This window comes from Oncorhynchus tshawytscha, linkage group LG26 (genome assembly GCF_018296145.1).
Source record: "Oncorhynchus tshawytscha isolate Ot180627B linkage group LG26, Otsh_v2.0, whole genome shotgun sequence".
Lineage (NCBI taxonomy): Eukaryota > Metazoa > Chordata > Actinopteri > Salmoniformes > Salmonidae > Oncorhynchus > Oncorhynchus tshawytscha.
Genome location: NC_056454.1, coordinates 36,174,591 through 36,199,510, shown reverse-complemented (window position 1 = coordinate 36,199,510; position 24,920 = coordinate 36,174,591). Strand labels below are relative to the sequence as shown.

Here is a 24,920-nt window from a genome sequence, read left to right as displayed (position 1 = left end):
ATTTTCAAGTTCATAATTGTGCACTCTCCTCAACAATAGCATAGTATTCTTTCACTGTAATAGCATCTTTAAATTGGACAGTGCAGTTAGATTAACACTCCCGACCCTTAGAAAACACCCTCATGTAGCCCTACTAACACTCTCTGTCACCAACATGAGTCATTATGTAAATCAGTTACATTTTGTGTCTTCTTGGGACCGAGTACTGACAACTTTTCGTATATCATTGTCTAAGCTAATTGATACATGTACAGTTCTTGTTTGTATTTGTCATTTGCTATCTTTATATATTATTTTGTAAGTGCTCCAGGTTACTTAGATACAGGTATAGCTATTTGGAGAGATACTTCACATCAGAAGCATTTTTAGCTATACGAGGCCTAGGTAGCCTTGCCTGACCTTGTCATGAAGTTGAGATGAGAGTTGGGAAGTTGTCAGAAAAGCCACAGCGGCTTACTTCTTACAGAGAGAGCTCTATATTATATATCCTGTCTATCCATCCATCTACCTTCAGGCAACACATTACATCCCTCTGTCATTCTCCAGCTTGTCAACCTTCCAATTTCAATGTGATTATTCACCCGTCCTCCCTGTGGGGGAGTTGACCTGCCCATGTTGATTGGCAGAGGGAAATAGTCTTACCCAGATCCCTCTGGAGAGCCTATTTCAATCACTGTTAGGCCTCATCACTACTGCCATGTTATCACATGTTCATTATGTGAATCACACACTCTGAGAATGGAGTTTAAGCTGGGGGAATTCTATAGGGGCCTATTGAGAACCATCTCCTCCTCTCCTGACTGTTCTGTTGAGTGGCCTGGCTGGCCTCAGCAGCAATAATTCACTTTAATCACCATGCTAGCTTTAATGGTAGCTAAAGTGGGGGATCTGCATAATATATGCGTATTACAGCTGTCTCTACTAAGTGGCCCCGCTGCATTGCTGTCTGGCTAACACTCCACTGACCTCATGTCAATGTATCACACCATCACATGTTCAATGTAGATCATACCACTAATGATTTTATGTAAATCTGAGATTACCTAATCAGTGTAAAATATTAAACATTAACATCACATGGAATGTATCTCGCCTTATAAAACTACAAATATATTTGAGGCTTACCAGCTCCCCCGTTATCATATAGTTAGGCCTACAATAGGCATTATTAGACCTGATGATAGGCCTACATACATAGGCCTACTTTAGACCTCAGTCTTTCCTTCTTTTGTAATATACCATGTAAATGATTGAGTCTGTCTGTGTGCAGTTCTTCCTACCAGAGAGCTGCTGGTTGCACTTAAGAGCTGTGCTGCTCTGAGAGAGAAGAAAGAGACCTCTCTGCTCCCACGGAGAGGTCCCTGAGGACTCTGTGGCGCAGGCTGTCTTTGAGGGTGTTGATGATCTGATGAAGATGTCTGGTACAGCCTGTCAAGATTCTCTGACACCTTATCCTGGCACCCGCTGTGCAGCCCAGTAGGGGAGGTGCGATTGTTTAGGGAGACGTTCCTGTCTGACTGACAGGGGGGTCTTCTTAGCATGACAGCAAGAGATGTACCTCGCTCTTATTTCTTTGATAGCTAAGGCTCCTCTTGGTGGGGCTTCAGTTTTCACTGGGTTTAAGAATATAGCTGGAGGCGAGTCACTGCAACTCACGGGGGAAATCATCCAAAATCAATATTGTTACTGCATTTCACAGGTGGACACATTAACTAGGCCTAAGTGTGTTTACAGGTCACTTTGTGTGTATTACTTGCATCTGTGAAACACCCAGTTTCAGTCTCACTGAAGAATATGCCCTCACTTGTAAATGCTCTCTTACGGCTCTTTACATTACTGAAGCAATGAATGAAAGGTTACCATGATGTACCAATTAATCACATTTATTTTTTTTAAATTCTGCTTTTGAATGTTGCTTATTTTCTAAATTGCACTCAATTGCAATTCGAAAAGTAATTTAACTAGTGAAAGGAGTGTTTCATGTAGCATTTGTCACCATTTACACGGTAGCTTCTGCCTTTATATGCAGGTTTGGGTCATTGGGGCACTCACTATTAATGTCTGACTGATTACCGTTGTTTGTTTCCTGCTGTTTTTCTATGTGGTTTGTGTATGTAATGTTTGAACTGGGGTAATATTTTCCTCTTCTAGGACAACAAATATAAACTAATCTAATAATGTCTATCTTATATCCAGGGCCTGAACAACATCATTCACATAGACTTTGACTACAGGAAAGAGTTCATCTACTGGATAGACTCTTCAAGACCCAGCGGACGGAAGATCAACAGAATGAGACTCAATGGGAGTGACCTTAAGGTACTGCTGCTAGAGGGAAGTCATTTATATGTAGCATGCACTTAGCATCAAACACTCTTAACAACACAACTTATCTGTGGACTATGTTCGGGAAGAGTAGTTATAAGATTACCATATGAAAGACCAGACCAGAGACCAGGATGTAAAGTTTAAATATATGTACTAAATGCCTGATTGTTTATTTTTTAGGAAAATAGATTTTAGTTCTCAAAAATAATAACATTTGCAACAATGTTTCACAGTGTGATTCACACAATAAACAATGTTAACAAAATAATATTATAGGCCTAGATCAATTTCAATACCTTGGGTTAAAGTATATGGTTCTACAGTATTTCAATGTACTGACCTGTTGCACCCTCTACAACCACTGTGATTATCATTTGAGAACTGTTATAATCACCACCAGGCATACCCAGAAGGGGACTGGCCACCCCTAAGAGCCTGGTTCCTCTCTAGGTTTGTTTCTAGGTTCCTGTCTTTCTAGGGACTTTTTTCATAGCCACCATGCTTCTACATCTGCATTGCTTGCTGTTTGGGGTTTTAGGCTGGGTTTCTGTATAGCACTTTGTGACATCTGCTGATGTAAAAATGGTTTTATAAATACATTTGATTGATTGATTGAATACCTCCGGTAAAATTGGGTGCACCCTTCGATAGTAATATCAAGTATCACCAGTAAATATCCAGATCAATTCAATGTAGAAAACAAAATAACTTTCAAATCCATGTTCACAACAGTCCTACCACACATATGGAGTGATCAGTTCCATCAAACATTGTAGGGCAGTGGGGAAAGTGAACTCAAAGGTCCTCTTGAAGAGTTTAAATGTCTTTCTACGTCACTCTCTTTGGGTAGGCTCACCATCCAATGAATCAACTGCAACGAAAACCTGACCAAGTAAATGTTCCAAAAGCACATTCAACCTCGTCTCAGTACGAGTGTGATGAACTGACCATCGATTGTCAGTGTTTCTCTTAATATATTTCAAGATTTGTCTAGTTATTTCTAGCTTTTAATGCAGATTCCTGACAATCACGAACAATAGAAAGTCTGTCATAAAATGTTGCTTCCTCTACAGGGTTTACTCAAGATTGGAAATGATTGAGCTGTCAATCAAAGGTGGGACCTAAGTGCACTTCTGATTGGTAATTTCTTGCATAAATACAATAATATTTAGCTCATTAGTTGACTTGGGATACAGATGTCCCTGGATGCCCCTGTGATATGGGGTGGCAAACATAGTTAGAGCATTGGGCCAGTAACCGAAAGGTTGCTAGATCGAATCCCTGAGCTGACAAGGTAAAAAAACATCATTTTGCCCCTGAACAAGGCAGTTAACCCACTGTTCCTAGTCCGTCATTGTGAATAAGAATTTGTCCTTAACTAACTTGCCAGGGTAAATAATAATAATATGCTACCTACAGTACCATTTAGAGCTTGCTCCCCATGCTCCATTTCCCTCTCACCATCCTCTCCTGCCCTGCTGGCTTCACTTATGTAGATAAGGATCATACTGAATGAAGTACACACTGCAGTGTGAATCAACTTAGTTGACTCTTCAGCTGTGTGCCGAATACCTTACAAAGTGCTCAGGAACCCATTTTCCAAAAGTATCTAATGATGAACTTAGCATTAATATTATTTTGGTGAACCGGGTCCTGGTCAAAAGTAGTGCACTATAAACGGAATAGGGTGCCATTTTGGATGCATCCTTGAATGGATATAGAGATTGAAAATGTAATTGCTCCCAATTGATGATTGTTTCCTTTCATCCTTTATAAGCAGGCATCATAATGGACTTGTATCATTTACAGAGGCATTAAACAGTGAGGCAGCGCTGTAATCAATGCCTATTAACGAGACAACGATTAGCTCTCTGGCTGAACGCAACAGGTCTGTATAATCATGGAGGTCCATTCAGGTCATGGGATTGGAGCCCAGAACACACAAACATCACGGGGTCACCTGCTGGACAACCCTGACGCACCCCATCCCACCCGTCCTCTCATCTCATTAGAATTGTATTTTGAGAGCAGGAGGTTCGTTCAGCTAAATTACACCCAGGCTGTGTCTCAAATGGCAACCTATTCCCTATGCAGTGCACTACTTTTGACTAGAGCTCTGACTCGGAACCAGTCACCCACAGTCCCTGTTTGAGCCTCCACCACACTCTTAGAAAATGTTATTTTTTAACACATCATACATATAGTTAGGGATGACATATGCTGTGTTACTTTTAGCAGTCACAGTGTTGTTGTTTTATTACACAGTGTTCTATTCCACTTAAATCCACTTTTTTAATTTTTATTTTATTTTTTTAAACACTTTAACAATTATGTAAATGACTGGGGAAGACATTTAGAAAAAAAGTTGCCATTTAAAATGTTTAGTTATTGCTCCATATACAAAATCTAACATGAAACAAATTATGCACACGCAAAATATTCATCTTTAAATATTTCTAACATGTTAGTGCCTGGTAGATACACAGTCCAGGGAAACCTACTCAAACAATTGTGTATCTGAGATACAGGAGAACAGACTATTGTTGGATATGGTAGCCATTTATTCTTTGTTAGAGACAAAAAATATCCAGATCTGGTTTACCATATACAGATGAGGTTTAACATATACAGTTAAACTGATACAGAACTTCCACTCACGGGTAGTTAAAAATAACAAACTAAGACACACCTCCAATATACTTTCCCAATGCGCCTTGCCTTTTTGAGTGAATTGTAGAGTTACCACCCATGACTGTACTGTATTTGTTGGTGACAGAGACATGCTTGTTGAATTTGTTTATTTTCAGTCATGTAGCTATCACCAAGTGAGTTCCTACGCAAATGCCACCATTAAAATGACTCTTTATAACAATACATTACAGACGGGCCTTTTTTTAAGGACTAGTTTATCCTTACACAGTGGTCTGAAACTCATGGTTTACAGGCCACTTCAGGCCTGCAAGTAAGGTTGCAATATTCCAGTAACTTAACAAAAATTCCCTAAAATCCTGGTTGAAGGACTCCAGATTTCCTGCTTATTCCCACCTGTTCCCAGGAAGTTCCCAACTGGGATATTTGTAAAGCTACCAGAGTTTTGCAAGCCTACCTGCGAGTCACATTATGCTGGTTTGCAATGTGAGGTGTAAATTCCTATTGGAATCCAGCCAGTGCTAGGATCTCTAAAAGTTTGAATTTTTATTCAGCCGCAACCTGCATTCAGAATGACTGCCAGAGTTAAGTAAATTGTGTGGAGACTACCTAAGCCCCATTTAAACTGGAACAATCATTTCACAAACGTCTGCTCAATGCAAAAACACAGAAGTTAAAAACGTTTTTTTTTTTTATCAACCTGCAGTAGTGCATGCTGGGAAATATGATAGTGATGTGCATGGTTTTGCCTAACTATCCTAACTTCTTAAAATTTGTCAGGGCTAAAATATTGCTGTGTTCACGCTATATTAGCATCAAATGGTCACCTCATTCGGATAAAGAGTGAATTTACCTTGTTTCGTATACCTGCTGCTGGCTGGCTGAGGCTCACTCCAAGCTGTCAGTTGTCACTTTTCAGAGAGTAAGGGCCAGTGTGTTGACTTTGGATCCGCAATGCAATTGGTCAATAATCTAACACAGCTTTCAACACATTCATTTCAGGAATTTTCAAAAAAATGTGTTGAGAAATGTACACGAATGTGTTAAAAATAGTGCTCACTGCCACCAGCACCCTGCCACGGCTCAGCCACAGCTAAAGGATTTGAGATAGGTCTGTTGTTTTAGCATGGAGGTTAATTATGAGAACAGTGAATAAAGCAGACCATAGTTTAAGCCCTAGAATATGACTTCTTTAAAGCATAAGACATGGAATGGGCAAAGCTAGGGGATTTGTGCTTATTTACTTCAGGGTAGAGGCAAGTTAATCCCAGTGAAATGAACTGCATATGTTTCTTCTCTTTTGCGGCGAGGAAATTAATGGTGGATATTTTGCATGTACCATATTTAGACTGCCAGAAATGGATGAGTGTTTTTCTACATACATTACAATGTGTTTTCTATGGCAATGCTTGACAATGTAATTTAGACAATGATGTTATAAGTAGCCCCCTGGGTTATAGGTAATGTTCTAACTAACCCTAAACTACAATAACATTATACTGTTGTGCTGACAGAACATTACAGTGAATAATGAGTACAGTTTTTTTTTTGTTAATCATAGTTCTAATCTGCCTCTCCAATAACAGCCCTTAGCAAGCCTCCAGTATGTGCGCCTCTGGGTGTTTACTCTGTGCAAACATAAGGCATGTTAATGATGAAACAGGATGATAAAGCATAATTGAAGTTAATCAGAAGCAGAAGAGGTGATTTCTAGTCTGAGTATGGCTCAGAGACCAGGGGAGCACCTCCAGTGAGGTCTGTATAAGAAAGTAGCCAGCCCAGCTAAATGAAAGACACAGAGCATCATTGAAATACTTCACAGCTTTTATTTGGATTGTGATTATAGTTCTATGCTCATTGTCTATAGTCAGCAGGGTTTGGGGGACCTTACATGTTGACAAGACTCAAATCCACATGAAGAAATATTTCAAATCAATGCAACAAAAAGAGAAGCTAGCAGAAGACCACAGGCTCTACCTAAAGTGTTGTGTATTAACTACTCCCCCCTCTGTCTTTTTACTGCCTCCGGAGCAAGTTTCCTGACGGAAAACACTCCTCAATCTGTGACATTTTGGAGACTGTTTGAAGCTCCAGTTTAGTCTAAATTACTGCTTAGGGGACAGCCTAGTCGATTTGGCAAGGCTATATATCTCTTGCAAATGAGGATAGAGAAGGCCTCAAAGCGCATGATGTCCCTTAATGGTAGATTGCATGGGTGTTGTTGGGTCTGAAATAGTGTTTCAAGGCATCAGTTTCATGTGCCAGCTGGCACTATTATTGTTTATTCCTAACAACTGGTTTGCTAATTCAAAAGCTGCCTAAACTGAGAGACATTGAGTGAAAGTTCCTGTATAATTCCACCATCATTAAGGATAAGGTTTTTCACTTTTTTTTTTCAAAAATCTTTCATATGTTTTGGACATTAATCATATGATGAATGTTTTGGTTGTTGTTGTTGTCATTGTCTCTGCTAGTTTTTTAAATTTTTATCTCCCTCTCTCTTTCCCACCAGATAGTCCATCGGACTGCGGTCCCCAGTGCACTGGCCCTGGATTGGATAGGGAAAAACCTGTACTGGTGTGACATCGAGAGGAAGAGCCTGGAGGTGTCTAAAGCTAACGGCCTGTACCCCTCTGTCCTGGTCAGCACTGGTATCAGGAACCCTACAGACCTGGCCCTGGATCCACAGTCAGGGTACTGTATCAGACACATTGACCTCTAACCCTAACCCCACTGACCTGGCCCTGGATCCACAGTCAGGGCACTGTATCAGACACATTGACCTCTAACCCTAACCCCACTGACAACTTAAACAAACACTCAAGCACGACTACACACTAAGCTGGACTGTCCGACTTTCAGCAAACAGGAGGCTTGTCATTAAGATCTGTTTATGTTAGGGCTCAATCCAGAAGAAAGGTTATTTACGTGTCAAATCATCAATTGGTGACCCCTCCCTTAAGGAATTACTTGGCACATTGTTAAGCAAATGTAATATTCAAAATTGACTCTGGATAAGAGTGACTGCTAAATTACTCAAATGTAAATGTACAATGTGATGATATACTGAGCAGTCTACTTTTACACCTGAGGGTTTTTATAGCACTGAACACTAATTTTGTTTTTTCATTGTCATTTTCCTTATGTTAACCTAGCATTCTAATGATGTTTTGTAAGAGACAACTTGTAAGACCTCTCCACATTCATCCATGTGTAGGTATGCATTCTGGGTAGACTGCTGTGAATCCCCTCACATCAGTCGTGTGGGTATGGATGGTCGAGGGCATGCTGTTATCATCGACAAAGAGATCTACAGCCCCACTGCCCTCACTATAGATTACACCAACAAGAGGCTGTACTGGGCAGATGACAACCACATTCTGTTCGCCAACATAGACGGCTCACAGAGACACAAAGGTAAGGAAGAATATAATGTTGGACTTTTTCCACTATAAGAATATGTGATTAATCAGGGTTTCTACCCGGGTCTCCTGCTCACCACAATACCATTTCAGCTGAGCCAAAGCCTAGGCATTAGATTGGGAGCTAACCCAAGTCTTGAGGTCTCAGGCTAGGTTACTCATCACACAAGTGTGATTGCTAAGCCACCTCAATTACATGTGTTTGGTGTTCTCTCACTTTTCTCATCAACTAATGATGGGTCTACTGTTTTGTATTGTGTCTCTCTCCAGTGTCCTATGATCACATTCAGGGGGTGATGGGTCTGACACTGTTTGAGGACTTTGTCTACTGGACAGATGGGAAATCCAAGTCACTCCGACGAGCACATAAAACTACTGGGGCCCAAGGAATTGAGCTGCTCAACTCCTGGCAAGCTATCAAATCTGTCAAGGTTTACCATTCACTACGCCAACCTGAAGGTAGAGTAACCCACCCAACACAGTAGTCCCGCACGTACCCACCTGCCAACCCAAAGACATGGTCATATACTGTATGGTTACATAGGTTATTACTATTATATAGTTTATGATATTATTATATAGGATGCGATTATATAGGGTATGGTATTAAGAATGTGGCTAATGTTCTATTTAATTATGCTGTACTTTCGGTTTTGTTCTCCCCCACCCTCTCTTTCTCTCTCCCCCCCTCTCTCTGTGCAGTGCCCAAGCACCAGTGTCAGGTGGCCAATGGAGGATGTAGCCACTTGTGTCTCCTTTCTCCTGGCGGGGAACACAAGTGTGCTTGTCCAACTAATTTCTACCTTGCTGCTGACAACAAGACCTGCCTCTCCAACTGCACTGCAAGTCAGGTCAGTGTCTATCCCTTCTCACACTCCTCAGCACTTGTAGATATGGTAACTCTTTTGCACAGTCTGTTATTCTATTCTGTTTTCCCTCAAGGCAGATCTGTTGTTTTCATTCCCTTTCTCCTTGTTTATCACACTGTCTCTTCTCTCCTGCCATGCTTCTGCAGCTTAAGTCCCATGAAAATAGTAGTGTTGTTTGTTTTCCTTTTGTTTGAACAACAGTTTTTTGGGATAAGTTAGAATTCTGTCTAGTTAATTTGTGTGTTCTGTAGTTCCGCTGTGGAACCGACGAGTGTATTCCTTTCTGGTGGAAGTGTGACACTGTGGATGACTGTGGCGATGGATCAGATGAGCCTGCTGACTGTCGTGAGTAACATGTTTTTTCATTCCATACCAACTATGCATTACTGGACTTCCTGACTTCCTTGTAGCTCAGTGTTAAATTAAAATATTGCTTCCATCATTTAAACCAATGTGACACCAATGTCGATAAAACTCAGCAAATCAACCTAATTGTAGGTACAAGACACTCTCCCCGCCTCTTGTCATGAGATGTCCGGCTGTTACTGAGAACCACGTACCAGATTTTTAACAAGGTTGTTAGCATTAGGAAAGAAAGAAAATTACTTGCCTCGACCTAGCTCAACATTTAGGCATAGGATAAGAACGAGAATACAGCGTCTATAAAGTGACAATTTACTTGCCACCTTTTGGACTGAATAATTTTTGAGAAAATTTATAATTTCTCGTTCTCAGTTGCCCATTTCTGTATATTAAGAACCAACAATGTGCTTTCGTTTTGTAGCATTTCTGACAATTATGCTAACATTATTTAGCCAAAGCTCAGAGTTCTAAAACCGGGACCAACAACTCTGTTGCTAGCAGCTGTAGCTAGCTAACACCAGTCGGATGAGAAACTAGCTACAAGCAAAGGAAGTTAGCTAGCTATTTTCCAATAGGTTTTTCATATGGCTGAAGTCATCTGTGTAAACTAAATCAGAGCACAACCAAAAATAAGCTAGCAAACGTCCTTGGCCACTATCATAGCCTGTTAGCTAGCCAACTAGGCAGTAGTTACAAGCTAACTAGACTGTGCTATGGCTGTATTGGTGCACCAACCGCAACTCAATGCTGACAATATACAGTGCCTTGCGAAAGTATTCGGCCCCCTTGAACTTTGCGACCTTTTGCCACATTTCAGGCTTCAAACATAAAGATATAAAACTGTATTTTTTTGTGAAGAATCAACAACAAGTGGGACACAATCATGAAGTGGAACGACATTTATTGGATATTTCTAACTTTTTTAACAAATCAAAAACTGAAAAATTGGGCGTGCAAAATTATTCAGCCCCTTTACTTTCAGTGCAGCAAACTCTCTCCAGAAGTTCAGTGAGGATCTCTGAATGATCCAATGTTGACCTAAATGACTAATGATGATAAATACAATCCACCTGTGTGTAATCAAGTCTCCGTATGAATGCACCTGCACTGTGATAGTCTCAGAGGTCCGTTAAAAGCGCAGAGAGCATCATGAAGAACAAGGAACACACCAGGCAGGTCCGAGATACTGTTGTGAAGAAGTTTAAAGACGGATTTGGATACAAAAAGATTGCCCAAGCTTTAAACATCCCAAGGAGCACTGTGCAAGCGACAATATTGAAATGGAAGGAGTATCAGACCACTGCAAATCTACCAAGACCTGGCCGTCCCTCTAAACTTTCAGCTCATACAAGGAGAAGACTGATCAGAGATGCAGCCAAGAGGCCCATGATCACTCTGGATGAACTGCAGAGATCTACAGCTGAGGTGGGAGACTGTCCATAGGACAACAATCAGTCGTATATTGCACAAATCTGGCCTTTATGGAAGAGTGGCAAGAAGAAAGCCATTTCTTAAAGATATCCATAAAAAGTGTCGTTTAAAGTTTGCCACAAGCCACCTGGGAGACACACCAAACATGTGGAAGAAGGTGCTCTGGTCAGATGAAACTAAAATTGAACTTTTTGGCAACAATGCAAAACGTTATGTTTGGCGTAAAAGCAACACCCTGAACACACCATCCCCACTGTCAAACATGGTGGTGGCAGCATCATGGTTTGGGCCTGCTTTTCTTCAGCAGGGACAGGGAAGATGGTTAAAATTGATGGGAAGATGGATGGAGCCAAATACAGGACCATTCTGGAAGAAAACCTGATGGAGTCTGCAAAAGACCTGAGACTGGGATGGAGATTTGTCTTCCAACAAGACAATGATCCAAAACATAAAGCAAAATCTACAATGGAATGGTTCAAAAATAAACATATCCAGGTGTTAGAATGGCCAAGTCAAAGTCCAGACCTGAATCCAATTGAGAATCTGTGGAAAGAATAGAAAACTGCTGTTCACAAATGCTCTCCATCCAATCTCACTGAGCTCGAGCTGTTTTGCAAGGAGGAATGGGAAAAAACTTCAGTCTCTCGATGTGCAAAACTGATAGAGACATACCCCAAGCGACTTACAGCTGTAATCGCAGCAAAAGGTGGCGCTACAAAGTATTAACTTAAGGGGGCTGAATAATTTTGCACGCCCAATTTTTCAGTTTTTGATTTGTTAAAAAAGTTTGAAATATCCAATAAATGTCATTCCACTTCATGATTGTGTCCCACTTGTTGTTAATTCTTCACAAAAAAATACAGTTTTATATCTTTATGTTTGAAGCCTGAAATGTGGCAAAGGGTCGCAAAGTTCAAGGGGGCCGAATACTTTCGCAAGGCACTGTATCTTAGTTAGCTAAATTCTTCCATAAAACAGAGCTAGCTAAGTAAAGTTCATAGTCACACAAACAACACCAAACTTTGCTAATTTATAATTCATGCAATCAAACTGGCTGGATTAGCTATGTCATCATTTCATCAATCAAAACCAGCCTCTTACAACACAAACTGTAGCTATACGTTTTCTTGCAAAGAAACAGTTAGCTATGTTGAATCTAAACCCGGCCAATGCACATACAAGCAAACACATCTGCTGTGCAATGCACTGTGTCTACATGCTGGCTAGCTAGTTAGCTAGATCAACACATGAGTCCGACATGTTTTTTAAAATGTATTTTTAATTTTATTTCACCTTTATTTAACCAGGTAGGCAAGTTGAGAACAAGTTCTCATTTACAATTGCGACCTGGCCAAGATAAAGCAAAGCAGTTCGACACATACAACAACACAGAGTTACACATGGAGTAAAACAAACATACAGTCAATAATGAGCAAATGAGGTGAGATAAGGGAGGTAAAGGCAAAAAAAGGCCATGGTGGCAAGGTAAATACAATATAGCAAGTAAAACACTGGAATGCTAGATTTGCAGTGGAAGAATGTGCAAAGTAGAAATGAAAATAATGGGGTGCAAAGGAGCAAAATAAATAAATAAAATAAATACAGTAGGGAAAGAGGTAGTTGTTTGGGCTAAATTATAGATGGGCTATGTACAGGTGCAGTAATCTGTGAGCTGCTCTGACAGCTGGTGCTTAAAGCTAGTGAGGGAGATAAGTGTTTCCAGTTTCAGAGATTTTTGTAGTTCGTTCCAGTCATTGGCAGCAGAGAACTGGAAGGAGAGGCGGCCAAAGAAAGAATTGGTTTTGGGGGTGACCAGAGAGATATACCTGCTGGAGCGTGTGCTACCGGTGGGTGATGTGAGACCAGTGAGCTGAGATAAGGGGGGACTTTACCTAGCAGGGTCTTGTAGATGACATGGAGCCAGTGGGTTTGGCGACGAGTATGAAGCGAGGGCCAGCCAACGAGAGTGTACAGGTCGCAATGGTGGGTATTATATGGGGCTTTGGTGACAAAACGGAAATGTTGCTGTTCGTGCATCCTGCAAATAAAGTGCAACTTTAGTAACAATGGTTTTGGGAAACAGCTCTGAGATTTAATGATGCGCCTACGAAGGATCTAATGATAAACTTAGCCTTAATAAGATGCTTTTGGGAAACCTGGATAGTGCTGTCGCGGTAAACGTATGACCACCACACTTGGGGCGACAGGGTAGCCTAGTGGTTAGAGAGTTGGACTAGTAACTTAAAGGTTGCAAGTTCGAATCCCCGAGCTGACAAGGTACACATCTGTCGTTCTTCCCCTGAACAGGCTGTTAACCCACTGTTCCTAGGCCGTCATTGAAAATAAGAATGTGTTCCTAACTGACTTGCCTGGTTAAATAAAGGTTAAAAAAAAGTAGTGACCATTGGTCATGGTAATCCCTTCCAAAACTGTGCAAACTGTGCAAATTAATGGAGCTGATGGGTAGCCTACCAAACTTGCTAACTGAATCCTAAACAGCCTGCATACACATTGTTTGAAATACAATAGACCAACATGGCTACTTTAGTACTTTAAAGCTCTGTGCTGGAAAGCCTTGGTAGAGTATGGGTGGAGTAGTCGCTGTGACGGTCATGTGAATTTACTTTCTTTTTTTGGCTTCAGACCAATACCTACTTCTCACTTAACTTTAAAAAAAGTTTTTAATATTTATAACTCAACCTTTGAAACTATATATTTTTTATTACATTTGACTTACTTTATTGCTGTGATCTTTTACTGTGATCTCTCAAATTAGGATTACAGGATAATTGCTGTATATTTTGAAATGTGGAATATGTATTAAATGCTTGCTAACATTTGCTACTTAGTTACACATGTTTTATTTGAGGGATAGTTTCAGAAATGCTGTTTTACATTAAGTCATTAAGTATTTTTTAGATTACAAATGTGTAGTTTATCACCATACATGAGCATACATAATGTTCAGTGTACAAGTAGTGTAATTAGCTGGTTTGCATTCCCTGGCATAACGTTGCTAATACATTTTCATGCAGCTGAATTCAAATGTCAGCCTGGGAGGTTCCAGTGTGGCACTGGCCTCTGTGCTCTTCCTCCCTTCATCTGTGATGGAGAGAACGACTGTGGAGACAACTCAGATGAGGCCAACTGTGGTAAGGAGGAAGACTGGGGATGTTGCAAGTAGATGGGTGAAGTCAAATTGCAGTGGTCTGAGGAGTCTGTAATCTGTTGATATCTGGCCACAGTAGCATATCGATTAAAGAAGACGACTGTGATTGTTACTGTCCTTCACATCAAACCTGTTGATGAGAACATAAGACAGAAGCCAGCAGCTTCATACCTTTCTTACTGCTTGATACCTTTTAATGCTTTTTGTTGCAATTTACGTATTGATTTGTCACAATAAAAAGCCCATGTGGGAATGTGCTTTATTTTCAAAGCATTGTAAAACATGTTATTAGCTTGTTTTTGGCTTAGCCAACATTACTTTCACTTTATCTTAAGGTGCCCTTTTGTCCTACATTTTCTTTGATGGATGCTTTTCACCTTCAATGGATGCTCCATCGGTTCTACCTCTTCTTCTCCATTTTGTCTTTCAGAGACGTACATCTGTCTGTCAGGGCAGTTCAAATGCACCCGGAAACAGAAGTGTATCCCTCTAAACCTCCGCTGTAACGGACAGGACGACTGTGGAGACGGAGAGGATGAGACAGAATGTCGTAAGAAGAAGAACCTTCTGTATTAGTACCTGACGGATTGTTTAAGGAATCTTTAGGATTACTTTTTAATTTAGGCTAGACTTTTTCTCTAAGATTATTTTCTGTTTTATAGCTCTTTCCCCCAAGGAAGAGTGAGATGGAACTTATTATGTGAAGGTTTAACGGTGGTATCTGACAAGTTGAGACCAGTGAATTTATAGTAAAACTCAGACGGTCTACCCTTAGGTGCTGCCTTAAATAATATTGAGTCAGGTAGTGATTAGGTATTCCAAAGGCATGCTTGATTAGCGCTTTCCCTGTGTGAGAGGATTAGCTATCATTGAATTAGAAAGTGAAAGAGAGAACAGAATAGTGAGAGGTATTTCCCTTCTGTTATGGTAACTCTAGCTATCAGCAGTAGCATTATACATCAGACAAATATATTTGTTTTGCCTGCCTGATTTCAAGATGGAGTGAATGTCACTATGGAGTGAGAGTCAGTATAAAAGCCTTGATTAAGAAGAGAGGCGTTCTCCCCTTGAATTAGACTGTATATTTAAATGTGTAAATGTAAAAGATATTTTCAGAAGTACTGTGCCAATCAAAAGATAATGGTACAGATGTGGGATCTTAATTTGAGCCAGTTTGCTAGAGAAGGAAAATAATCCTGCAGTAACAGGAAATGTGGATTGTAATTGATGGCCATTTATTTAGGGGTTGATACATTTTTCGTAAGGGAAAATCAGTCTGAAATGTCAAAGTGGAAATAACAAACTTCAGAGGCCATTTTAAACCTCAAATACACTACAAGTTTTAAATGTCCTGCATTGCAGAAAAGTTATCCTGCAACATGGTGATCAAATTAAGATCCTACATCTGTAGCGGCATCTGTGATAATGGAAGGTAAATAACGGAACAGAAGACAACTGCTGCTGCTTTTGGTATGCAGTGATACTATACCACAGTTGATATAGTGTCTGACTTTGATTGTCTAGCCTGCATATACAGTATATCAGTTTAACTGTTTATTGTGTTACCCTTTTTGCAAATCAGTTATTTCTGAGCCAGAGGCTGATAATAATAATGTAACTATAATTATTATGATTACATCCGTAAAGTATAGTAATACATGTTATTACCGCAGCATGTCTTCTCTTTGTTCCTGCCTCTGTAAATTATAGGTATTTTACACAGCTGGCCTGTTTATCCAGGCTGTTTTTCTGTTAACATTCTGTCAATAATAGTGTTGTTTGTTCATCTCTCACTCCTTATACCACTCTCTCCCTCTCTTGGTCTCGCTCTCTCTAACTCCCTCTCCCCTCCATCGATCCCTCTCTCTCACTTTCTCTTGGTTTTTCTCTCTTTCTCGATTTATCTCTCCCTTCCTCTCTCCTTCCCTCCCCCTCCTTGGCCTGGTGTAAACCTGGACCCCCTCTCCACAGCGGAGAGTACATGTTCCCCGGAACAGTTCCAGTGCAAGGCCTCCATGCACTGCATCTCCAAGCTGTGGGTGTGTGATGAGGACCCGGACTGCACCGACGGGTCAGATGAAGCTAATTGTGGTGAGTGGGGGAGCGCTTAAATCATAATTCAAATAAGTCCTAAGTTTTATTGAGCCTTGGTTGAAATTGTGATTAGGAGATGAATAAATTTTACACATGGGCACATTCTCATCTGCTCTGTACTGATTGAGTTGAAGCAGCCATAGAGAATACCTACTGGTAGTTTATCACCACAGGTTGTCAGACTTGTCAGTAGTGTGTATGGCACTGAAACACCAGTGCCATACACCCCCCCAAAAAAAAAAAAAAAAAAGTATTTTCAGGTTATTTTCAGTGGTGGAGAACCTTTCCAAACTCCCACAACTATACTGCCCTACCAAGCAAATAGGCGGTAACTGCTCATAGTGTGGAACTAAGAAAAATGGCTTTTATTTACCTTGGTTTCACAGTAACTTTAGGCAGTTGCTGCTAACATTAGCCCTGTTTCCTCCAAAACAAAATACAATAGAGGCAGGATATTTGTCCACATGACTAAGCATGTATTTAATGTAACAAAAATGACATTTACAAATTTTCTCCCAAATGAGCAGTTACTGCCTTTTTGCTTGGTAGGGCAGTATATCTTCCACTGGTTATTACTTTAAACTGTGTAGCCTCCTGGAGAGCATCTGCGCTAACTTGAACGCCTTTTGTTCTGAGACACAATACTGCTAGGAAGTCCCTCAACTGAGTTGTTATACTTTAAAGCCGTTGTCTTCCACTGGATGAAGCGTTCAATGATTTTAGCTATGCTCACATCTAAAGAAGGGAGAGAACAAGGTCCAGCATGTAGTCTCCCGCCTTTGTGGAGAGGTAATTATGTTGTTTTCCTCTACATCTCATCCCAATGGTTATTTGAGTGGATAGATAGGTTGCCATTCTCTTTGGTAATATCGAACAGCACGGAATCAATATTTTCTTCACTCAGTATTGGTTGTTTTGTTAGCTACTAGCTCTTATTAAGTTCAAAACCAGATGTAAGCTAATAATTGCTGCGAACTAAAGAATGTATTTATTTTAGAAGTTGTAAAATGTTAATGAACATTTCCTAAATGCTGTTCAGTTGTACAACAGTTTTAGAGTACATTTGATAGTGTTAGGGGGGCGCCTTATACACCAACAGAAAAAGTAATAATAATTTAGTGCAATATAGAGGAAAATTAGGATAGTGAAATAAAAGTACAGTATATTCCCAAAAATATACTCTCCCAGTCAAAAGTTTTAGAACACCTATTCTCAAGGGTCTTTCTTTATATTTACTATTTTCTGCATTGTTGAATAATAGTGAAGACATGGAATCATGTAGTAACCAAAAAAGTGTTAAACATATATCAAAATATATTTGAGATTCTTCAAAGTAGTTACCCTTTGCCTCGATCACAGCTTTGCACACTCCTGGCATTCTCTCAACCAGCTTTTCCAACAGTCTTGAAGGAGTTCCCACATATGCTGAGCACTTGTTGGCTGCTTTTCCTTCACTCTGCGGTCCAACTCATCCCAAACCATCTCAATTGGGTTGAGGTTGGGTGATTGTGGAGGCCAGGTCATCTGATTCAGCATTCCATCACTCTCCTTGGTCAAATAGCCCTTACACAGCCTGGAGGTGTGTTTTGGGTCATTGTCCTGTTGAAAAACAGGACAATGCGCAAACCAGATGGGATGGCATATTGCTGCAGAATGATGTGGTAGCTATGCTGGTTAAGTGTGCCTTGAATTCTAAATAAATCACAGACAGTGTCACCAGCAAAGCACTCCCATACCATCGCACCTCCTCCTCCATGCTTCACGGTGGGAACCACACTTGTGGAGATCATCCGTTCACCTACTCTGCTTCTCACAAAGACAGCGGTTGGAACCAAAATCTCACGCTTGGATTCATCAGACCAAAGGTCAGATTTCCACCAGTCTAATGTCCATTGCTTGTGTTTCTTGGCCCAAGCATGTCTTCTTCTTATTGGTGTCCTTTAGTAGTGGTTTCTTTGCAGCAATTCAACCATGAAGGCCTGATTCACACAGTCTCCTCTGAACAGTTAATGTTGAGGTGTGTCTGTTACTTGAACTCTGTGAAGCATTTATTTATGCTGCAATTTCTAAGGCTTGTAACTCTAATGAACTTATCCTCTGCAACAAAGGTAACTCTGGCTTTTTCTTTCCTGTGATGGTCCTCGAGAGCCAGTTTCATCATAGCGCTTGATGGTTTTTGCGACTGCACTTGAAGAAACTTTTAAAGTTCTTGACATTTTCCCGGATTGCTTATTTGAGCTGTTCTTGCCATAATATGGACTAGGTCTTTTACCAAATAGGGCTATCATCTGTATACCAACCCTACCTTGTCCTAACACAGCTGATTGGCTCAAACGCATTAAGAAGGAAAGAAACTGCACAAATGAACTTTTAACAAGGCACACCGGTATTTTAAATGCATTCCAGGTGACTACCTCATGAAGCTGGTTGAGAAAATGTCAGGAGTGTGCAAAGCTTATTACTTTGAATAATTTCACATAAAAAATATATTTAGATTTATTTAACCCTTTTTTGGTTACCACATGATTCCATATGTGTTATTTCATAGTTTTGATGTCTTCACTATTATTCTACAATGTAGAAAATAGTAAAATAATGAGAAATCCTTGTGTGTCCAAACTTTTGACTGGTACTGTACATACTTTTCTGAAACATTTGTTTCAAATACTTTATTTGCTAGTAAGTGTTTAATATTGCAAACTTGTCATAGATTCTGTTAGGAGATCTAAGCCGTTGGCAGCACAGTCAGGTATTTCATCCTACACTGTGTAGCCTCTCTCGAGTATGAAGGAGGTTTTGAACTTGGTGTCAGGCTTGCACTACGAGGAAACCCTGAGGAAATGATGATTACATGTATAAATATAATAGCTCCACCATTAATATTCATGCTTTTTGAAGCCATTTTCATCTGCTTGTTTGTTTGTTTGTTTCTTGATGTAAAAAAAGATGAAAAGACCTGCGGACCTCATGAATTCCGCTGTGAGAATAACAACTGTATCCCGGACCACTGGAGGTGTGACAGCCAGAACGACTGTGGAGACAACTCAGATGAGCATAACTGCAGTGAGTATGCCCATCTATGCTGCTCTCTACTCTCTTACCTCACTTCTAGCTATTTGGCAACTTATATATACATCAACAGGCCTATGCACTTGCGCAGTTCAGTTAGTATTTTGGAATTGTTTGAAGATTAACTGACTCCCCTCCTGGTCTTTGTTTATATACTGTACCGTTCCTCTGTTTAACTTTGTAAAGAGATCCCACAATCAAAGTAATATAGGCAGCTCAATGGAGCTCTGTTCTTAACTGTTTCTAACGCGGCTATGCCCTCTGAGCATGTTCCCCTCTCCAACTCCACTTTGGATCTAAAAGAAAGTCAGAGTTCCAGATTCTTCAGCTTTGATGCCATCTCTCCTCTCCTTCCCAGGCTCACTTTTTAGTTTAGATATTCATAACCAACTACTGGAATGAAGTTTGTTTACGTATGAAAGGGATTTGTTATGCCAGCTAGCCCATATCTCTGCTCTGTGTGTGTGTGTGTGTGTGTGTGTGTGTGTGTGTGTGTGTGTGTGTGTGTGTGTGTGTGTGTGTGTGTGTGTGCCTGAGTGCACACAAGCGTGTGTGTATATGCATTTTATGCTGAGTATGCGTCGTACATGTTTTTTATTATGGGCTTATTCCCCTTACCTATTAATGTCGCTTAAAATGCAAATGAATCCCAGTCAAGTGTTGGATGGTAAAGAATTAAGTAGGTGCACCAGCTAGGCTAGCAGACAGGAGAGCGAGAGAGGCTGCAAATCACAATATGCTGCAGACTGCAGGCTCTGTTGGGACCTTTTCTCTAACTGCAGCTCATAACCACAACTATCTTCACTCATTCAGTCAGTTAACAGTCCACGATAACCAGGGGGTGAGGGGAGGACCCCAACACTTGAATTTGATGGTGCTTAACTATGGTTTAATGTTGTCCTCAGAGACCTAGACATAGAGTGCACCTGAATGTGGAGGTTGCCAGATAGTAGGGTTCAGGAGTATACTGGCTATGAATGTATTTACATCTTGAGCCACTGGCATTCCAACCATCATGTCCAACAAATGTCTTTGACGAGCCAACAGTAGGCTTACTGCAAGGGCCCAGCTTTTCCAAAAGTTATCTATCTAGATTTCGCCTATCGGATAGGATTTACATAGAAATAGAAGAAATTAACAGACAAATCATTGACTTGAATGGGGACTCTCATCCTATTCATTCTATTTCTATGCATTTAATCCTATATGAAAAGTATGCAAAATCCAGATGAGCTTTTGAAAAAATGGGCCCAGATTAAGCAATGCTTAAGAGATATCTCTTGTAAAAGGGCCCTTACACAAAACCACATGATTTCACATGTGGAAGATAATATGATTTTATGTAAAATTCCACTTATGAATCATGAGAATCATGTGTTTTTAGGAGAACTTCATGTGATCACGTGAAGTTCATGTTGTTTTTTTTCATTAAGGGGGCTTTAGGGGATTCACTTCTCTCATGATACCTCTTATAAAGGCCCATGTGTGTGTTTTCTTAGAGGTTGGTTGCTTTTCCATGGTTATTTCAAGTGTAAATAGTCTATATAGCCTAGTCTATAACACACATAGTATATATATATATATATAGTCTTTAAGTAGTCTTTAACGGACATCACTTGTTAGGGAGTACTAGGGCCTTGTAGAAAATGATGAAGATCCACCCTTGGATGGCGTCGTTGTGTAACTAGTCTAATTAAAGTTGTGTGGTGGAGTGTATATCGTGTTTGAGGGCCCGACTCCTATGTCATTTCTATTTCAAGTGTAGTGATGTCCTTGTCCTCTCCCTTGACTCAGAGCCAGTGACCTGTAACCACAAGGACTTTGCCTGTGCTAACGGGGACTGCATCTCCGCTCGATTCCGCTGCGATGGAGACTATGATTGCCCTGATAATTCAGACGAGGTCAGTGATCCCTGTTGTCATTTAAAAACAGCCTGTAATGTAGCCTGTAAATAGCATGTTATAGCCTGTAAACTCTGTGAGTCACAACCTCTTGAATAATCGTATTTGAGTGAATTGACCCTTATTAATCTTAACCTTATGTTTCTATCTTGCTTTTTCTTTCATAAATGTGAATGTTTTATTTTTCTCCTAAAAGGCATGCATATTGAATTGCAGATAGGATTTGATGGCAGCATGATATTCAAATCGTAAAATATTCTGAATTTTATTGGAACGCAGATGATAATATTATGGATGACAATGTCCTAATCGAGAGACATTTTATGTTTGTTCTGTTATGCAAATGTGTGAACAATTATGCAAACTGGTTTACTAACCAAAAATACTAAATTAACTAGGCATGCATGGGACCTGTTTTGTGGAATGTGATTTTTTTTAAAGCGAGAGCTATTCATGAAATATGAGCCAATCAATAGAAAATATTCAGGTTTCCATTGTGTGATGGCTGAGGAGAGAGCCACGGAATTACTAATTTATTATGCCTTGTAATTTATTGCTCTGTTAAATACCCCCACAGCAATTACAGCATACAGTATGAGTAATCCCCTCCAAGAGCAACCTCTCTTAACACATTATTGTGTGTGGTCCCAATGACATCATTCTGGGTCAAACTGAATATATTTTTTATTTTATTTAACTAGGCAAGTCAGTTAATAACAAATTCTTATTTACAATAACGGCCTACACCAGCCAAACCCAGACGATGCTGGGGCAATTGTGCGCCGCCCAATGGGACTGTGTTGTTATACAGCCTAGAATCAAACCAGGGTGTCTGTAGTGACGCCTCAAGCACTGAGATGCAGTGCCTTAGACTGCTGCGCCACTCTGGAGCCCAAATGTTGTCCACCCTATTCTTACCTAAAACTGACTAAACAGGCAATGAAGACTCAATGGGTGTCAATGCCCGGCAATACCCTGCCATCCTGCACACGCCTAACATGTAAAGTATAAGCCTATTGTAAATGTGAGCTTCTTGTCCTTTATATCTCTCTACAGAAGGACTGTGAGGCTCGATGTGCTGAGGACCAGTTTCAGTGTCTCAATAACCTCTGCATCTCCCTCAAGTGGCTCTGTGACGGCCAAGAGGATTGCAAGACAGGAGAGGACGAGAGGAACTGCCAGGGGACAGGTACGGTATATGAGGAAAACAAGGTAAAAAGGTTACCCCCCCCCCCCAAAAAAACAATGTTTTAATGTGAAATTTAAGTAGTTGTTAAAAAGCTAAATAACACAAGCTCCTGCGGTAACATGGACTGTTGTAGTTTATATACTTTGGTTGAAAAACAAGACAAAGTTAGAGTTTTTCTGGACTTTTTTATGGGGAGTAGGGTAAGATGAGGACATTTTGGTGTGGAGGGGGGTGCTTTAGAAGCAGTAGAATTGCCAAGGCTGCTTTCTGTGTGACTTGTAGTTAAATACTGTTCCAATTCTCTACGCCATGTGTTTTTACCCACAGTAAAGCCATAAAAACAACTGTATAACGGATAAAAACACTTCAAAAAGTGCTGCGAGCGAGTTCTCCTCCCCCCAATTTTTTAAAATCAAATAAAAGTTTGCTTAAACCACCTAGCAACCTCGCCAACAGATTTGTACCTTTTGGTATTTTAGCGAATAGCAGGGCAGGGAAAGAAGCTGGGTCGCTGTCACGAAAGACAAACATCATACGCGTTGTGCCAATAGGAGTAGGACTATTTGGGTCTACCTGTGCCAAAACTCTGCTATTGATCATTCTTTAGCTGGTTCTCCATCTTCTTTAAAAAAAAAAATGGTGAGCCAACATGTTTTAATCACTTTACCTACTAAAAATGTTTTTCATGGCTTTCGCTTGTCCCTCTGAAGCAGACATATAGTAAGCAATACAGCGCCTTCGGAAAGTATTCAGACCGCTTGACTTTTTCCACATTTTATTACGTTACAGCCTTATTCTAAAATGGATTAAATCTAAAAATGGCCTCAGCAATCTACACACAATACCCCATAATGATGAAGTGAAAACATGTTTTTAGAAATGTTTGCTAAAATATTAAAAATTAAAAACAGAAATACCTTATTCTGACCCTTTGCTATGAGACTCGAAATTTAGCTCAGGTGCATCCTGTTTCCATTGATCATCCTTGAGATGTTTCTACAACTTGATTGGAGTCCACCTGTGGTAAATTCAATTGATTGGACATGATTTGGAAAGGCACCCACCTGTCTATATAAGGTCCCACAGTTGACAGTGCATGTCAGAGAAAAACCAAGCCATGAGGTCGAAGGAAGTGCTGCGAGACAGGATTGTGTCGAGGCACAGATCTGGGGAAGGGTACAAAAAAATGTCTGCAGCATTGAAGGTCCCCAAGAACACAGTGGCCTCCATCATTTTTAAATGGAAGAAGTTTGGAACCACCAAGACTCTTCCTAGAGCTGGGCGGAGCAATAGGGGGCGAAGGGCCTTGGTCAGAGAGGTGTCCAAGAGCCCGATGGTAACTCTGACAGAGCTCTAGAGTTCTTCTGTGGAGATGGGAGAAACTTCCAGAAGGACAACAATTTCTGCAGCACTCCACCAATCAGGCCTTTATTGTCGAGTGGCCAGACGGAAGCCACTTCTCAGTAAAAGGCACATGACAGCCCGCTTGGAGTATGCCAAAAGGCACCTAAAGACTCTCAGGCCATGAGAAACAAGATTCTCTGGTCTGATGAAACCAAAATTGAACTCTTTGGCCTGAATGCCAAGCGTCATGTCTGGAGGAAACCTGGCATCATTACTATGGTGAAGCATTGTGGTGGCAGCATCATGCTTTGGGGATGTTTTTCAGCAGCAGGGGCTTGGAGACTAGTCAGGATCGAGACAAAGATGAATGGAGTAAAGAACAGAGAGGTCCTTGATGGGGCGAAGGATCGCCTTCCAACAGGACAACGACCCCTAAGCACACAGCCAAGAGAACGCAAGAGTGGCTTCGGCACAAGTCTTTGAATGTCCTTGAGTGGCCCAGCCAGAGCCTGGACTTGAACCCGATCGAACATCTCGCTCCCCATCTAACCTGACAGCTTGAGACTATCTGCAGAGAAGAATGGGAGATACTCCCCAAATACAGGTGGGACAAACTTGTAGCGTCATACCCAAGAAGACTCAAGGCTGTAATCGCTGCCAAAGGTGCTTCAACAAAGTACTGAGTAAAGGGTCTGAATACATAAATGTAAATATTCCTTTTTTTTTTTTTTTTTTTTTTTTTTTTTATAACTGTTTTTGCTCTGTCATTATGGGGTATTGTTTGTAGATTGATGAGAAAAAAACAACAATTTAATCAATTTTAGAATAAGGCTGTAACCTAAAAAAAATATTAAAAAGTAAAGGGGTCTGAATACACCCTTCCACATTGTGCCAATGGGGTTAACCCACTTGGTGATAATTGCAACATGGCTCATAACCTCATCCGAAAGCCCCAATGGTGATGATTGCCTGAGTGGGTTTTAGCACAGCAGTAGGCAGCACACAGCGTGCTCTAGCCTGAGGGAAGACATCATATTTAGACCTAGGATCTGTTCAAAGTCTAGCACTGCTGGTTTGGACAGAAACAATGGG

The 24,920-nt window shown here is 40.6% G+C and overlaps 1 protein-coding gene across 1 annotated transcript in view; it reads left to right on the top strand.

Annotated features, from left to right (window-relative positions):
* Window positions 1-24,920, top strand: part of LOC112224856 (low-density lipoprotein receptor-related protein 1B) — a 365,574-nt gene that overhangs the window by 289,321 nt on the left and 51,333 nt on the right. Inside the window, 12 exon segments of the mRNA XM_042306367.1 lie at window positions 2,197-2,319; window positions 7,490-7,671; window positions 8,195-8,394; window positions 8,670-8,858; window positions 9,102-9,250; window positions 9,520-9,613; window positions 14,098-14,214; window positions 14,662-14,781; window positions 16,203-16,322; window positions 19,272-19,388; window positions 21,189-21,295; window positions 22,352-22,484. Coding sequence (XP_042162301.1) covers window positions 2,197-2,319; window positions 7,490-7,671; window positions 8,195-8,394; window positions 8,670-8,858; window positions 9,102-9,250; window positions 9,520-9,613; window positions 14,098-14,214; window positions 14,662-14,781; window positions 16,203-16,322; window positions 19,272-19,388; window positions 21,189-21,295; window positions 22,352-22,484 — 1,651 coding nt within the window.